The sequence below is a fragment of the Pseudopipra pipra genome, chromosome 1 (genome assembly GCF_036250125.1).
Source record: "Pseudopipra pipra isolate bDixPip1 chromosome 1, bDixPip1.hap1, whole genome shotgun sequence".
NCBI classification, from domain to species: Eukaryota; Metazoa; Chordata; class Aves; order Passeriformes; family Pipridae; genus Pseudopipra; species Pseudopipra pipra.
Window position 1 is genome coordinate 13,417,036 of NC_087549.1, and position 17,697 is coordinate 13,434,732.

The 17,697-nt window shown below is 40.6% G+C and overlaps 1 protein-coding gene across 2 annotated transcripts; it reads left to right on the forward strand.

Annotated features, from left to right (window-relative positions):
* The first annotated feature begins 5,142 nt into the window (after nucleotides 1-5,142).
* Nucleotides 5,143-17,191, forward strand: DSCC1 (DNA replication and sister chromatid cohesion 1). Of its 2 annotated transcripts, none has more exons than XM_064645996.1 (9): nucleotides 5,143-5,383; nucleotides 7,424-7,592; nucleotides 8,123-8,257; nucleotides 10,308-10,398; nucleotides 11,691-11,829; nucleotides 13,372-13,424; nucleotides 14,591-14,745; nucleotides 15,308-15,456; nucleotides 15,890-16,150. In XM_064645996.1, the coding sequence occupies exons 1-9, from the start codon at nucleotides 5,166-5,168 to the stop codon at nucleotides 15,996-15,998; spliced, it is 1,218 nt and encodes a 405-aa protein (XP_064502066.1). In that variant the 5' UTR covers nucleotides 5,143-5,165; the 3' UTR covers nucleotides 15,999-16,150. The 2 variants fall into 2 exon arrangements, with proteins under 2 accessions (XP_064502066.1, XP_064502059.1); XM_064645989.1 differs by having other exon boundaries at nucleotides 5,145-5,383; nucleotides 14,588-14,745; nucleotides 15,890-17,191.
* The last annotated feature ends 506 nt before the right edge of the window (nucleotides 17,192-17,697 follow it).

The window sequence follows — 17,697 nt, forward strand, 5'->3', positions numbered from 1 at the left end:
CATCTGGGTTCTTGCTTGTCATGACTGCGTACAGTGAAATTCTCAAAGTTATTTTTGAACTCTGTTGATTGTGTTTATGCTCTGGCTATTTTGGTGTATGCTTTCCAGCTTTGTGGTTGAGTGTTTCTTCTCCAGTATTTCCAAGCCAGCACCAATTTTAGGTTACTGAGGTAATCCAAGCTGTTATATAGTTTACAAAAATATTTAGGTTTTGTTACAGCTATTTATTCTCTCCTAATTTGAATATAATTGTTTTGCATACCCCTGTTGGCCTGTTAAGACTGACAAGACAGCCTTATTGGAGGTAGCAATGAGCTATCTGATTATTCTACTAATTGGCTGAAATCCTCCATGTTTGAGTCTTGGCCTCATTAGTTCCTTTTATGTGGTGCTTTTCTGGCTGATATCATCAAGTATGACAGTTTTACTGGTGTATGGAAATACAAGGCCTGGAACATAGAACATGCAAGCCACTGCTTTGCTATTTTGCCTTTTACAAAAAAAAACCCCAAAAGTTAAAAAAATTAATGTATGTCTGACTTAATAACCAACTACAAGGAAGGCAGAAGAGTCTGTGCTTTGGTGACTTAGGGCGTCTGAATTTATTTAGGGTCCTTAGCTATGACTAAAACCTGAGCATTGTGATTAACAGAGACAAGCTCATCTAAACTTCATGAATTTGGCTAATTCTTTTGTGGATAACACTCATTTTGACTTTCATCACATCTCACAAGTTCCACAATGTGTTCCATAGAAAGATCTTCTCTCCTGTTATCCATTACTTTCTGTTCATTTCAGCACTATTCCTCAGTTCTTACATTTGAGACAGACTAGACAATCATTATTCAAATAGCTGTGAACCATCGATTTATACAATGGCATAATGATATTTTCTGCTTTGTTTTCTTTTCTGTTTCTTGTTTTATTAGGAAGGAAATGTAACACATTCATTGTAGACAGTTATTCTCCCACTGTCTCACAGGAATCTGTGATGTGCTGAAACAGCATTCAGAGCTTTAACCTCAGTCACACCTACAGCTCAAGCAGTCACCTTCTGTATTGAAACACAAGGAGCACATCCAGTGGCACATCCATTGTCTAGGTATTCCTAGACAATGAGAAACAATCATTTAATGAGTGAAAATGTGACACACATGCTAATTTTAAATATTGCAGATGGCATTCCAGCTGAAAAAAAGAAATGCTTGAACTAAGGTTTGTGAAGCTTTAATAAAAATGAGCCTCTCTTGTGGAATAATCTCCTAGAACTGTAACTGTGAATTGTGTAATTATCACCAGGCTGATAATGTGTTTGGGTATTCAACTTTGGCACTGTGCCAGTATTTCCAGTACTGGCTTTATCATCGCTTTTATTTTCCCAGCTACTTCTGTTGTGCTTTGAAGGACATCCTTAAATTTCTAGGGTGTACATCTTTGTCATTTAAATGCCCCATTTCATGTAGCCCATTTTTCTTGCTACATTTTACTGTAGTGCTCCCAAGCACTTGAATTGCAATGATACTTGGGAAGTCATCCTCCTAACACTCCTAGTGACCACAGCCTGACAGTGGTAACGTGCACTGTTACATGTTATGTTATCTCCTGGTTCATTGTTTTATGTTTTAGTTGTGGAGCTTTGGAGTTATTTGAACTTCCTTTCTTTGATTTGTCACAGCTGCCCTTCATTTATTTAGCTGTTCACATCCTTGATGTTTGAGTCCTGGGAAACATTATACAGGGCCAAGAACTTCAAAGGCAAGACTATAATAATCTTCAACAATCCTTTTTTTGTTTCTCTAACTTCACTCAACATTAGTCAACCACATTCCACTAACACTAATTTCCATTAACATTTATCAATTGAAAAACTACACCAAATCTTATCTTGGTCAAGACTTGATTTCATTCTTGCCTCCCACCCCCAGCCCAGCTGAGGATCCAGGCTATTTAGTGGTTCAGCCTATTCTCCCTTGTACTGAGAGGTGCACACCTCTCAGCTGTACACTCACTGCAGCTTCTTAAAGCCTCAAATGTGCACCTGGGCAGACTGACTGCAGCTGGTGATTAGTTAAGTTGGGATGGCTGAATTAACTGCTTTTTGAACTCTTGCTTCCATTCTCCTACAGGTGAGTTTCCCCCCTACTTGTACCATGATATTACAGGCTCCTGAACCCTGAAAATTTCAGCCCACCAGAGCAGCTCAAAGTGAAAACAGAACTCATTTATGCTACAGCAACTCCAGAATAAATAAAAATCCCAAAGCATCAGTATAAAACAATTTCAGGATTCTACCAAACTCCCTCGACATAGCATGCACTTCCTTATAAATTGGCAGCAACATTGATGGTTCAGCATCTCCTCATTTTCTCTTCAATTCAAATTCATTAAATGATTCATCCATGTTTCATGAAACCAACTTCAAGTTCCTAGAGAAACCAGGTTTTGTCAGTTAGATCATTGCTCCAAAATATTTTCAGTGAAACCAGAAGCATATACCAGCAATAACAGTAGTTTCCTGAAAAATGAGACATATCTATAGATTTATGTTCATGTTTTTGCTGGTAAGCCAGTTGGCTTCTGCCTCTCAGAATGGATTAGAGCTGCATTCCTCTAAGTAGGGGTTTCAGTATATCATCCAGATGCTGATCTTCACCAAACTTCTAGGAAATTTACCTGCCAATTTGGCATGAACTTGAACAGCAACTTCCAGAGTGGTAAGCAAGGGACAGGCAAAGACAGCAGGCAGTACAAGCAGAACAAGCCTATACATTTCAGTTCCTAAGAAAATAATATAAAAAGCATCTTCAACCAGAACTACTAGAATAAACAAAACTGATTGGGAAAATTAATAACTATGACAAATGTTCCTGAGCACAGATAATGCCAACTCCTGGATAACATCCCGTGATTTAATTCCTATTGGGTTTCTGTTAAATAGCAGAGCTCTTAAGATACCATCTCCATTAACTCATGCCTTGGATGACGTTCCTTGGCTATATCAGAATCTCTTTTTTTATTTTGCAGAATGAAAAGAGGAAAGGAGAAGCAGGCATGCAAGGTCATTGGAAAATGGCACAAATTAAGGTATCATTTAAACCAGCATAATTAAGCTGCTATTTAAATAGTAATTGTGTGAGCATTTACTTGATAAAAAGTGATTTTCTGGTTTACTTTAGAGGTGTGCAGGAAGAGATTTACATTTAAGCAAAATATAAATCTTGAATGAGGCTGTACACATATCAGTTTGTGCCTACACATTAGTAAAAACTAGCCAGTGTTGGAGTGTCTTTGGTTTCCTGTGTACACAATGACTGTATTTCCACTTTCTAATAACTGAAATAAAACATGAAAACATGATAGATAGCTGAGTCTTTGAACAAGCCCCTGCACATGTGACAGAGGTAACCGCCTGATAACTTCAAAATTTTCTCCAAGGCCAATTGCCTTGCTGGTACCACTCAGGCAAAGGACGTTCTGAAGGCAGAGGATGCCTGACTCAGTCATGTATAGTAACAGCTGGTCTCTGCCGGTACAGAACCGAGCCAGCTCCATCCCACCGGCTCCTGCTTCTGGTTGCCACAGAAAAGAGGTACGCCCTCCTTGCCTTGCTCATTTGGTACAGGCTTATACCAAGCACAGAGGGACTCTGCAAGCAGATATACACAACTTAGGAGTGCAGGGAAGAGGCATCCTGTGCTGCTTCTTGCAGAAGACTGACTCCCAGTGTTGCTGAGCCGTTGTCTTCTGAGTCTCTGCTTTTGTTTTCTTATGGTTTAAGGACGTCAATAGACTTCCCCTTGAATCTCTGAGCTGCAGACTATTCCCATTGCAATAACCGTGCACGCCTGTGGTTTCCACTCATCTTTGTCATGGCTTTAGCCAAGCACTTCTTCATAGCTTCCTCCGGCAGAAGGAGCCCAGATCAGGCCACAGCTGAGCCCTGAGTCACAGGGAGACAAACCTTTCTGTGGAAGCCTTTTCCTAAAGGATCATGTGTGGATGAGAGCCTGCAGATACTTGCCCCCAGTCAGACTGTCCCCACAGCTGTCAGGACAGAGCTGGAATTGGTGACGCTGATGGGTGGCAGCTGCCTCACCCAGTACCCTCCCACCTACAGCCAAGATCGATCAGTATAGCTCAAGCACTCAGTCTCCCTCTGTCCACACTTGCTGTCATGCTCTGGTGTGGAGTTAGAACTTAGAGGGTGCCACAGGAACACTCCAGGCATGGGGCAGAGTGGCTGGAAGCTTGCTGAGTGGAAAAGGGTCAACAGTCACTGAGCATGAGCCAGCCCAGGAGGTCGGGAAGGCCAGTGGCATCCTGGCTTGTACCAGAAATAGTGAGCTCAGCAGGACCAGGGCAGGGACCATCCTCTTGTACTTGGCACTGGTGAGGCCACACCTCAAATTCTGTGCCCAGTTCTGGGGTTCTCACTACAAGAAAGACATTGAGGGGCTGAAGCATGTCCAGAGAAGGGAAATAGAGTTGGTGAAGGGTCTGGAGCACAAGTCTGATGAGGAACAGCTGAGGGAGCTGGGGCTGTTTATTCTGAAAAGGAGGCTCAGGGGAGATCTCATCACTCTTCAACTGCCTGAAAGGAGGCTGTAGCAAAGTGCGGGGTCTGTCTCTTCTCCCAAGTAACAAGTGACAGACAAGAGGAAATGGCCTTAAGTTGCACCAGGGTATGTTTAGATTGGATATTGGGAAGAATGTCTCCACAAAAAGGGTGGTCAAGCATTGGAACAGGCTACTCAGGGAAGTGGTCAAGTTGCCACGAGTGCAGGTATTTTAAAGATGTGTAATGTGGCACTTAGGAACATGGTTTAGTGGGGGACTTGGCAGCGCTGGGTTAAGGGTTGGACTTCATGATCTTAGAGGTCTTTGCTGTATTTTGTGTTTTTATTTTATTTAGTGTACTTTGTAGATTATTTTTTTTCTTTGCATCTTATTGGCGTATCGAGAGACTTTACTGCAGCACGGTCTGGCTCCCGTGCAGCCGGACCGGAATCGGGGGGGGGGGTTGTCTCGGGTCAGAGCCAGTGGAGGAGGAGGAGAACGATTCCCCTCAGCGCCGCCCCGAGCCGCTCCCGCCCGCCCCGCCGGCCGCCAACCGCAGGATCAACGAGCGTGCGCGCGCCGCCGGCGCCCGCCTGCGCGGGGCGGGGATGGCGGGAATGGCGGCCCTGGCGCAGCCCGGCCCGGCCGCCATGTCCGAGCGGAGCCGCGCCGAGGTGGACGCCACCCTGCAGACGGCCAAGCTGAACCCGGCGGAGCTGCTGCCGGCTGTGCACTGCCTCAGCTTCGGCCCGCAGGCCAGCGCCGGCGAGTGCTGCCTGCTGCAGCTGGAGCCGGGGCTCTGCGCCGAGCTGGAGGCGGGGCGCAGGTACCGCGGGGCGGGGGGCGGTGCTTGGTTCGGGCCGCGGGGACACCCCTCAAGTGTGGCTTGGTCCAGACTTCTGCTCTTCTCATGCCGTTTGCGTAACTGTCCCTTAAATCTGTCTCAGTTGCAGTGGAAACTAAAGCTATTAACATCTACAAGACGCTTTTTTTTTTTAATTGTAAAACAGCTGCTGTGGAGTCTTCAAGCCAAAACTCAAGAGGCTGGAACAGGCTCCCCCGGGAAGTGGTCACGGTACCAAGTTCAAGAAAAATATGGACAACGCTCTCAGGCACATGGTGTGATTCTTGCGGCTGTCCTGTGCAGGGCCAGGAGTTGGACTTGATCCTTGTGGGTGCCATCCAACTCGGGATATTCTATGATTAGGCATCTGAATATAGGAGATGAAAAACTCGAGTTTTAAAAATAGATTATGTCTCTAGAAGAATTCTGCTTGCTTTAAGATTTTCCTGGTGAAGGTCCCGAGGTCTGATGGACGGCACGGTGCCTGCAAGATAGACAAACTGGCAGGGAAGGATGTACAGTATTAACACAGGCATGTGGTAGGATGGTTACAGGACATCGAACTCTGGACCAAGAACAGATAATAGACAAGTTTTTGATACTGTTTTAAATTTCTTCGTTTGCTGCAATGCCAGTGACATAAGAAAAATGTTTATAATGATACAATATGAGAACTCCCTCTAAAGAAGGTAGTTCTCTGAGATTAATGTTAGCAAGCCTATTACTATTTAGTGTAATATTAATAAAGTGTCATTGGTAAGATGCCTGAAATACACAGAGGATCCCTTGGGGCACAGCTGATCTTTGTTCAGGCATGCAAGCTTAGGGAAGCGAGAGGAGCAGTTTGATTAAATTGAATCTGAGCACTTAATTTAGTGTAGCCTGTGAGGAACTGAATGTTCCTCTCTTGTGGTCCTGCTTTGGTATTTTCACGTCCTCACGAAGAATCTCTACTTAATTGAGTACATGAGCTGAAGAGGGGGGTTTGCATTGTCTCTTTGTCCTGAAATGTTCTAGAAGATGATTTTCTTTCCTGCCTGGAATTATTTGCAAGAAAATATATATGTTTTTTGAGAGGAAATTATCTGAAGGGCACCGCACCATAGACAATTTCTGTTTGCTTTCTTTTTTCACAATGGACCAGTTTCATAGAATCACAGAATCGTAGAATCAGCTGGGTTGGAAGGAACCTCCGAGATCATCAAGTGCAACCCTTGATCCACTACCTTCTGGTTACTAGACCATGGCACTAAGTGCCACATCCAGTCTCATCTTAAAAACCTCCAGGGACGGAGAATCCACCACTTCCCTGGGCAGCCCATTCCGATGCCTGATTACCCTCTCTGTAAAGAATTTCTTCCTAATATCTAACCTAAACCTCCCCTGGCACAGCTTAAGACCATATTCTCTTGTCTTGGTGATAGTTGCCTGGGAGAAGAGACCAACCCCCACCTGCTTACAACCTCCTTTCAGGGAGCTGTAGAGAGTGATGTCTCCCCTGAGCCTCCTCTTCTCCAGGCTGAACAACCCCAGCTCCCTCAGCCTCTCCTCATAGGACTTGTGCTCGAGTCCCTTCACCAGCCTTGTTGCTCTTCTCTGGACCTGCTCTAGCACCTCAATATCAGTCCTCATTAAAGAACAACTCCGGTTGTAATCTAATTCTTAAGATTAGTGAACTAGTTTGGGCATTAAGCATCACTTAATCAGTGTTTTATGGGGGTTGTGTGAATAGGCATGTGGGGAGGTTTGACTGTGATCTGCATAAAAACGTGTAATGCTTGTCTTTTTGAGTTTTCTCACACTGAAATGACAGGAAAAAACACAGTCAATTAAATTTACTTGACAGTTGAATCTTTATATTTTGGTGTACTGTGACTGCTGCCACCAACCAGAACTTCAGTTTATAACTTCTTTACAAATGTATAAATATGAAAAAATATCAGTCAAGTTTAATAGGTGTTCCTCCTGAAATAGAGTTAAAAATACATCTTTATTTTTGTGCTGTGTTTTTTTTTTTCCCAGCCTAGTAATCCGTGGTGAAAAGGATGAGCAAGCAGTGTTGTGCAGCAAAGATAAAACTTACGACATGAAAATAGCAGATACCTCAAATATGCTGCTGTTTGTTCCTGGTTGCAAAACTCCAGAGCAGTTGAATGCAGATCTAGCATCTTGTAATATTATTCATTCACAAGTATGTCTTTCTGGGATTTTCTTTGTTTGCTTTAATTCTCTGTTTTCTTAATCTCTGTAATTTCTTGCCAAGATGCTTATGTGAAACTCAGCTGGGATTCACTTGCCTTAACACAGGCTTGTAGTGCCATTTTAAATGCCTTGTGATATTGCTATAGCTGCAGGCTGACACTGCAGGAGGACATGAGTCTCCTGTAGGTTCTTTGTATATTGAACAGCTCCAGGAGGATGTCTTTATAAATATGCTTTATACACAGGGGCATGATTTCCTGTTGTTTGCATACAGAGATGAATTGTTACCTTTGTCTTATGCACTATGAACATACTTTTATCAATCACCAGTGGATTTTTATATTTCATTGCCTGTGATAAATTTTTTTTATTGAAAACATTACAGTGATTGTTTTGTCTTGAAACTAATTACCCTATCAATACATTCTTGTTTCACTTTCTGCTGAAAATTTTTGGTAAGCAGCTTTGAATCCAGATGGTATATTAAAGAGTTTTAAGAGTCTCTATTTTTTCTTGTAGATTGCTGGTTTCTCCAATAACTATTGGGAATTAAGGAGATGTCGACCAAAGCTGAAGAAACTAAGGAAGCTTTTAATGGAAGATCCATATGAAGGGCCTAACAGTCAGGAAGATCAGACTTCAACATTTTCAAAGGTAAATTTCAAAAGTAAATTGCTTTCTTGTAATTGGTAGTGAGCAAATTCAGGTGAAGATACATTCTTAACTAGAAAAAGCTTTTCCTCACATGATTCACAGTGCTCCTTTGAGTTAATTTTTTAAGCCTAAACAAGCTGGAGAGCTTTCAGATTCATTTAGACTTCCATCAGTGGCAAGGTGAGATTTGTCTTCTTGTGTCTGATACATCTAGTTGTTCTCCAGCAAGCTCATAGAGGAAATACATTCTCCTTCAAAATAAATGGTGATCAGTTCTCAAAGTAGGCACTAATGTTTGGGAGACATTGACATGTTTTTATAACATTCATTCAACATTATGAATAAATATTATTGCACATGACATTTTGGTGTGTTGCTAGCCTATGTCAGTGCTTATAATTTCTGGACAACTTAAGCCTTTCTACCTCTGCCATCCCTATTTTGCTGTATGTCCCTCTATGTCTAGATCAGAGTAGGTGACAAAGGCAATTCTTGGGGCAAGATCATGACACTGATCAGAAATCAGTCTGTTAATCACCCAGGAAGAGAGAGGCAGCCTTTCTCTCCAAGGGAGAAAAGTAACATCTATATTTGCACATCCAATCACACACAGATGGCTTGTTCGGTCAGCTTCAATCAAGCCTCAGCATAAGATACTTTGGAGGACTGTATCATACACAGAGAACCCCAGCAAAAGAGCCATAAGGAACTATGAGACTGTGTGGAAGCCTGTTGCATAGTGATGTGATTAGCAAACTACAGGAAAACTTATAAATAGTTTAGTACTGAATGTTACTGTGAAATGACAAGGCATACTCAGGTGATCACAGTCTGATAAGAATAAGGATAAGAAATGTACTAAATACATTATCTGGAAATTGCTGATGTGGACATGATGCAAGTCAGTCCATTCTATTTTATATTTGTGAGGATGATGGAGCTGATAAAAGCATCAGAGCTGAGAGCAGTGATGTCTTCAAAAAAGCTGTTAGGAGTGCTAGTCAGACCCCAAAGCAGGGACAAATGCTAAGGACTTCTGTGCAAGGTATCTGAATGGCAGCATCTAACTTACAAACACACATATTGATTTGGGGATGTTTTTGATCTCAATTGCTAGCAGTGTTTCTTTAAGTATTATATAATAAGGTTGTCCCTTGTTGACATACTGATGGGAGCTTGGCCTGATGATATTTCGACAAACTGTCTAATAAGAATGTCATGGCAGGAAGAGGAGACCTTTTTATATTTATTAAATGCTTTTTTAATATGTGGATGTGCCAAACTTAGTGTTGGTTTGTTCTGTTTGTGTTCCCGTAGTCCAATAGATCTCAAGTACTTAATACAATACATTTTCTTCTGATAAGAAATAAGCTGTAATCAACAGAATTTTAATATTAGAGTGGATTAAATAGGCTGTAAGGTGAATAAAGGAATTGATCAAGCCCTATTTCCAATGGGTTGAAGTCTAGTATTTCCTCCATTTACTTCACTCTTCATGGTACCTTCTGTTCCTACCATGTCTTTACTACAGTATCCACAGCACCTTCCTATCTCACCTCATAACTGTTCTGCAAGGAGCTGTATGTATTGTGGCTGGGTCTGTGCTTTGTGTCTGCTAATTGGATAGCAGACACCAAAAGTGATAAGTGATTTTTGTTTTGCCTTTTCTTTGAATCTCACAGATTAATATATGTGATTTTAGGAAAGCCAGAATACATTGACTTTTCATTCTTGGTGGGATACTTTACTTATGATGTCTGCATGTGCTAATTTGACATCCTGGGAATACAGGTGTATTACTTACGCCTGGCACAAAAACGTTCCTGTAGTTGGACTGACTTATATTGAATAACCCTTTGAGAAAATGTTGTAAGTTACAGTAAAAGTTTCAGAGAATGTGGTAAACCTTAGAAAATTCAGGGTCTGAGGAAAAACATCTATCTTAAGTCTTTCCTTCATTATATTTTACAATGCATTTAGCATGCTTGCTGAAGCAAAGAAGGACTAAGGATAACCTGGTTTATTTCCTTCTTTTTTTCCCTTCTTGCAGTATACAACAGAAGATTTGTTAAGTCTGATTCAAGCAAGTGAAGAAGAAATACTCCATCAATTGCAGATTATAAATGCCTGCAAAATTGAAGGTAGTCATCTCTGAAGAATATTATTGCTTATGAGGAAATAACCCTGCTATTGTCCCCAAAATATGTGTCTCCTTTTTCTAAGGCTCATTCCATATCCTTGTCTTTCAAGGTGCAAGTTACTTCAAAATTCTAAGATCTGCTTCCATAGTTCTATGTCCTCCACTGCTATGAAGCTGATCGAAAGAATAAAGCCGAGCAGGCACTGCCAGTCTGTCTCTTCCCAGGGTAATTCCTTCTTTGCTGCTACAAACACTGGCATCAGAGTATCCCACCCATTGCATGAATATTTTTTTGGCTGGTTGCCCTCTTCATGAATGAGTAGGTACTGCTTTTTGCAGTTCTAGAGGCAAAAATAGCTGATCCTTACCGAACTCCAGCCTTTTCCTAGTCCTTTCTTCCTCCCAGACTGGGTTTATCTCAGTGTCTTCCTACCACGTGAGGCAAAACTTGAGCAAGTGCCTCACCTTGGGACAGGTCCTGCTCATCCTTACTTGGCCATGCCCAAACCCACACCGGAACACCAGGTGACAGCAGTCCTTGAGTCATAGACTGAAACAGGGCAGAACTGAGCTCTGAAGGTTATCAGGTCCAAATTGCTGCTTTAGAACAGAGCCAGCTTGTAGCTGGATGCGCAGGGCCTTGGCTGATTGAGTTCTGAGCATTTCCAAGAGTGGAGATTGCACGCCCTCTGTCAGGCTGTTCTGGTGTTTGACTATCTACAGGGGGAAAAAATCCTAGTAACCAGCTGGGTTTTCCCATGTTACCTCACATCCCAGCATTTTGCACCACTAGGAATAACTCTGCTTACATAATGGGATGGGGTACAGAGATGATGGAGTAAAGATCTCAGAGATGGCTTCCCTTGTCAGTGACACCTGCACAGTACCATTGTACCACAGCTGTGCTTTGTCACATCTGGATTGTAGTGGACTTGTCTGGACCTGAACTGTTGCTTTGCAGTGCCAGTGCAGCCAGTCGTGTTCGTGCCTGAACTAATTACTAGTTTCTCCAGGTCTGATTCAGCTTGGGATGGGATTTGTAGTGTCTGTGGCAGTTAATCTACATGAAGAGTTATGAATAATTGAGATGATTAAATGTCATTCTCCTTTACATTTGTTCTTATTATTTATTTCTGTTTCTCACTTTTAATCCCTAAAAAGACAGAATGCTGCTGCCGTACTTTGTAAAGGTGTGACCTAAATGTCCAGACTCTGTAATGTATCTTAATGGGAATAGAATTAAGGTGTTAATGTTTTCCTTCTAACAGTGTTTTGTGATGTTCTGTTTGGCAGGATATTGGAGAATTCTAGAATTCAACTATGAAATGAAACTCTTGGATCACGTTACTCAGCTAGTAGACTCAGAGTCCTGGTCTTTAAATAAGGTTCCTTTACATACCTGCCTGGAAGAACTTGGATCTCTAGAACCCAGGTAAGCAATTATTTTTAGTACTTAAAATTGCCTACATTCATTATTAACTATTGCTAATCACAATAATTATTAACTGTTTTTTATAATTATAGTCTTCCAAATCTAGATTCCAGTTACCGTGGCGTTAATGATACATTTTCTTTGCCTCTAAAAGTATACAAGAGCATCACTAGTTTAGACAGATAGGTTAGTAAACTGATTCTAGTGTCTATTGGTAATATTTTCAATTCATTCAATAGTAGAAACATTACTACTGAATTGTAAATGATGGAAGTAGCATGTACTTAAGCTGTAAATGGCTGAGCATCTTGAAACACCTATTCTGAACTACAGCTAGCCAAAAATGTTTAGTTTACCTCTTGCGTACTGTCTGAGATGTGGGTATGTTTTCTGGTGTAATACTGATTTGAGAATATAAGAGTTGAGGTCATGAAGTAATTCAAGATTACCATTCAAACAAAGTCTTAAGTTTACAATATGTAGCATTTTCCATTCATTTGGCATTTGGCTCAGAAAGAGATCTTGCTTTTGTGTCTGCAGTTAGGCTATAATTTTATGCCAGAGTTCTAGAAAAATGCCTACTATTCAGTGAGGGGTAATTAACTGCCAAATTTTTGACTTGCATCCTAGAATCATTTAGGTTGGTAAAAGACATCAGGATCATTGAGTCCAACTGTTAACCCAGCACTGCCAAATCTACCCCTTAACCATATCCCTAAGTGCCACATCCTACACAACTTTTAAAGACATCCAAGGATAGTGACTCCAGCACTTCACTGGGCAGCCAGTTCCAGTGCTTGACAACCCTTTCCATGAAAAAATTTTTCTTACATCCAATCTAAACCTCCCTTGATACAACCTGAGGCCTTTTCCTCTTGTCCTGTCACTTGTTACTTGGGAGAAGACACCGACCCTCACCTGGCTACAGCCTCCTGTCAGGGAGTTGTAGAGAGCGATAAGGTCTCCCCTGAACCTCTTTTTTTCCAGGCTGAACAACCCCAGTTTCCTTATCTGCTCCTGCAAGACTTGTGTTCCAGACCCTTCCCCAGCCCCGTTGCCCTTCTCTGGACATGCTCCAGCCCCTCAATGTCCTTCTTGTAGTGAGGAGCCCAGAACTGCACACAGGATTCATGGTGTGGCCTCACCAATGCGGAACACAGGGGGATGATGACTGCCCTGGTCCTGCTGACCACACTGTTTCTGATACAATTCTTTCTCATTGGAAAGAAGTAATATTGCAAGAGTCTCTTTTCCATATTCTCCTTATGCATTCTAGTCTTTGTGAGTTATAACTAGAAAGTGAAAGAGACCTTTGAGGTTGACAGGCTGAATTAACTCCCATCTGTTATTTCTGTCCCCTTTTGTTCGCTTTTACTTCTAAGTTTTTACCAGTTTCTTCATTTCACCCATGAAGAAGTCTCATCCTCTGTTCTCTCAGATTTATTTTTTCCCCTATACCTGTTCCTTCATCATCTTCTTGGTAACTGTTTCTGTGACATCCTAATGAACAGTGTTAAACTTGATTTCTGATTTTTTTTCCAGAGAGATGATAGAACACATTCTTTTAAGCTATGGGAGGAAATACATTGATGATGGTAAGTTTGTGAAAGCTTGCATGGTTTAACTTTGGATAAAGGAAATAGTTATTAAAGAGGAAATGCAGATTTTGTGAGGATGCCCCAAACAAATAAGTTTACTACAGTGCCAGTAAAAGGAGGGAGAAAACTGAGCTAAAAATCAGTAAAATTGTTAAAGGAAGTTTCATATGAAAAAGGACTATTAAACTGTACAAGATAATAGTGAAAAACTGGGAAATAACAGATGTACTGGAAGTGACTTATTAGGTGTCTACAACCCTTAATTTTGTGACTAAAGACAGATCACTAGTAAAACTCTTTGAATGTCTCTTTGAATACCCTAGGAGGTCTCAGATATTTAAGCAACTAATTGTGCTGTTGTGAATAGTCAATGGCATGAATTCAGCTTGCCTGAAGTAGGGATCTGCCTTTGGTCCCTTGAACTGCACCACAAGATCCGCTTATTGTATTGATTAAATTTCCATTGCCCATCTCACACACAGACATTATATTGCAGTGCCTTAATCTCAGTCTCAGTTCTTCCCCACAGTGGCTTTTGTCTCACCATTGGCTGAAGTAGGAGTTGCACTCAACCTTAAAGAACATAGGAAAGTAGTTGGAGTGGCAACAGACTGTGATCTTAATATATTTTAAAAGGTTGCACGAGGAACAAGTCTGAATGACAGGAGGTCTGTGTGACTGAAAAAATGGAAGGAAGTGTTTATACATGATTTTGTTCAGAGAATTTTAGTTAAGTCAGTATGAGAGAAAATGAAGTCTCTTTATTCCCTTCATCATCTCAAAGAAGTGAAAATTTTCTTAATTGTTCAACCACAAACAGCAAATGCTTTAATAGAAGTCATTCAGAAATAGGAATGAAAGCTGTAGGAGAAACAGAGTACTGTGAAAGGGGAAAAGATGGAGGGCAAATACATTTATTGATATGAATTAATACTGGAGCTGGGACAGTGCTGCTCTATTCTGCATAATTTGTTCTTGAGAATGAGAAGATACCATCATTTATCCAAAGTAGTACCAAGTCAGATTACTTACCAAGAAAAAGAAAGAAGAGGATACTTGGTTTACAGCAGACTGTAGAACAGAATGGAAGTACAAGACTGTTTTCTGTTCTTTTATCAAAAAGCGGGAACCCAAGATATAACCTGTTTTTTGTTTCTCAGCAGGGGAGGTTTACTTTGAAATGCATGAAGATAAAATATGTAGAGCTATAGCACAAATGCTTTTGCAAAATGCTGTTAAATTCAATCTGTCAGAGTTTCAAGAAGTCTGGCAACAAAGTGTCCCTGAAGGGATGACAACAAGGCTTGATCAGCTTAAGGTAAACACATAAAGAAGTACGATTCTTTCATGAGTAGGCTGTAACTGAGTGGTGTCATACATAGATTTTATCCATTACTGGGTATTGATTGTGTTGTTTCTGTCAGCTTTTGAATTAAAGTACATTTTATTATATCCTCTATGAGCACCAGTAGTCTGGAATCATGATAATTCATGTTTCTGTAACTCCAGCATGTTTCACTGTTTGAAGAAAAGTTGCAGCTGTGCAGTTACTACTTGTACATGTACCTAGAACAGAGGCTGAAGCTGTTGTTGAGCAGACTGTAGTGACAGCCAGTAGAATAGCAAGCACTATGGGAATCCTTTTGCTCAAAGGAGACAGAGAAAGGCTGGAACTCAATGAATTCCCCCTTCTTTCTTGTCATAAAGGAAATTATAAATATTGCCTGTAAAACAGCCCCTTTATGATATTTCTTCACTTTGCCTCTGGTAGTGCAGTTCTAGGAGGCTTTGGATGTGCAAAGAGCAACTTGTATGCAGCATTGTCAGAAAGAAGGAAGTTTCTTTTGGCTTTACATTTTCTCTCTGATGCTGATCTACAGGGCTTGGCTCTTGTGGATAAAAGCTCAAGGCCAGAGACCATCTTTCTGCTAAAAGTAGAAGACTTACCTGAAGACAATCAGGAAAGATTCAACAGCTTATTCAGCATACGGGAAAAGTGGACAGAAGTGGATATTACCCCTTATATACAGTAAGAATATATTTCCTCTTATTAAAATATAACTAGCATTATATTCTTCCCTTTTTGCACTGCTGGCTTCTGATGAGCTATCATTGACTCAAATACTATACTTTGCATTTTAAATGAATATGACTTCTATATGAATAGAATACTCACCTCTGGGATCGGTAGCTCTATTTGTTGGGTTTAAATGTGTGTAAAAAGCTGATCCTATTGGATTTAAATGGGTGATAATGTGTAGTTTTGCCTATTGCTTAAATGTCAAGCAAAGTTCTAAAATTTAGGTAATTTAAAGCATTATGTGACAGTTTCAGTAGTTCATTTTTCTTTTCTCCTAATATCCTAATCCAGGATAATTTGCTATGGTTACAAGTATTTCTTGGGTTCATTTTGTTTGAGAATACCTCTAATGCCAGTGTCATCTGCTTTATTTTCTCTATAGAGACTTGTGTGCAGAGAAGCAGACTGTTGGTGCTCTCCTGACAAAATATGCTCGCTCCTCAATGCTGAATGGTGTTAAAGTCTATAATTCCAGAAGACCCATCTCATAACAAGTATTGTTTTATGAGCTGAGGATACTGAACAGACTAACAGTGAACATTGCTTGTTGCTGCCTCCTGGGGAAAGGAGTTGCCAACCAATGTTATACAGTGTACTGGAGTTTAAGCAGCTGAGCTTCTTGAAGGAGTACTGTTCTCTGCTCAGCTAAGTAGAATGTGAGGGCACTTGTCCTCTTAGGAACTACAGTTCAGCTCACCTTCCTTTGCCCACCAGCTTCTTTTTCCTTTGTGTCTAGTTAAGCCAGGAGTCAAGCTACTTCTCGAATACACTTTCATCTGTCTATCCAGAAGCTAAAATCTGACATGAATATTTAAAACCTTGATAATAATTCAGTCAATTGAATTGATTTAAACAGGAAAAGGGAATGTTTTTTGCCTGTTAGTGACCATTTTTAAAGATTTCATTGAATGTTAGTGAATAGTGCAGACCTTGAGAAGCTCATGAAAAAATCATTCCTGATTGAGACTACACTAGTCTCAATACCACTAGGTGGTTCTTTTTATGGTCACATCTGTGAATACCATTAGCACAAGCTCTTGACATTTTAACACTTGGCAGAATGGCTTTTTAAATATTACAAAAACCCCAAATTGCACTGAAGTGTGAATATAAGAAAGAACAGCTGGACATCATGTTATGAGCGTCCTATAAGCTATCATTAAAACGTAGCTCAGGTAAAACTAGTGTTTTACAGAAGACTACCTGTGCTTTTAAAAGAGAACTTATAAAACTTTGTGCAATTATTTTTTATTTTTTAAAAAAATTTGTTATGGCAAATAACTGCACAAAGAAATTGTGCCTTGAAAACTTACAGTTGAATATTATTCTGTATAGAGCAATGAAACAGGAGTTTTTTGATATTATCATGAAGTCACGTGCCTGAGACTGAAATTTTGTAATCATTAAAAAGGATTGTTTGTGTGTCAGTGAACTGGAGCTTAATGTTAGACAGTTTTCAGATTTATTATTTAAACTTAACAGTTGTAGGTTATTTGATACAAAAAGCATTTGCTGCATCAAACTCAGAAGTGAGGTATGAAAAACCTTGGAACTGCCAACATTCCAGCTGTAGGGTGAGTAGGGAGGGGAAAGAAACTATAAATCAGATGTAACTCTTAGGATGGCTATGTGCATACGTGGAATTTTGTTACAGATAAAATACTGAATAAAAACTATTTCCTAAGCTCTGTTTATTGCTGCCCAGCGATACAAGGTCAGTTCCCTGTGCTCCTCAGTGCTGGTGCAGGGGTGTGGTGTTTGATTTATGATGGCTCCCTGCAGGGAAGAACCGCCTTGTTCTCTGTCTGGTTCCAACAGCTGTGGGCTTCCAAAAGCACCAGAAGGTTCCCTCTTGGAGATCAATAATATCAATGTAAAAGCCTCGAAAATTCTTTCCATTGCATCACAGGAGGTTCCGTAGTTGAAATACACGACACAATTGATATAATTTTGTAGTCTGTGGTCCCAGTGTATATTTGTATAGAAACCCCGGCATCAATAGGGGTGGGGTTGTGAAACAAGTAAGAAATGAAGTATTTAATGAAAAGTACCATATTACAACACATCACAGTGCTCCTGATTTGTTTTGTTGGACATTCAGCATGAAATGACGCTTTCAAAACTCCATCAGCTTCTTCGATGCAAGCATTTACTTGAACATAAAATAGATGAATTGACAGAAAAAATCTT

Coding starts and splice junctions, on each gene's coding strand:
- DSCC1 (XM_064645989.1), top strand. CDS start 5,166: ATGGCGGGAATGGCGGCCCTGGCGCAGCCCGGCCCGGCCGCCATGTCC. Junction 8,258..10,307: donor AGACTTCAACATTTTCAAAG/GTAAATTTCAAA, acceptor CCCTTCTTGCAG/TATACAACAGAAGATTTGTT. Junction 13,425..14,587: donor GAGGAAATACATTGATGATG/GTAAGTTTGTGA, acceptor TTTGTTTCTCAG/CAGGGGAGGTTTACTTTGAA.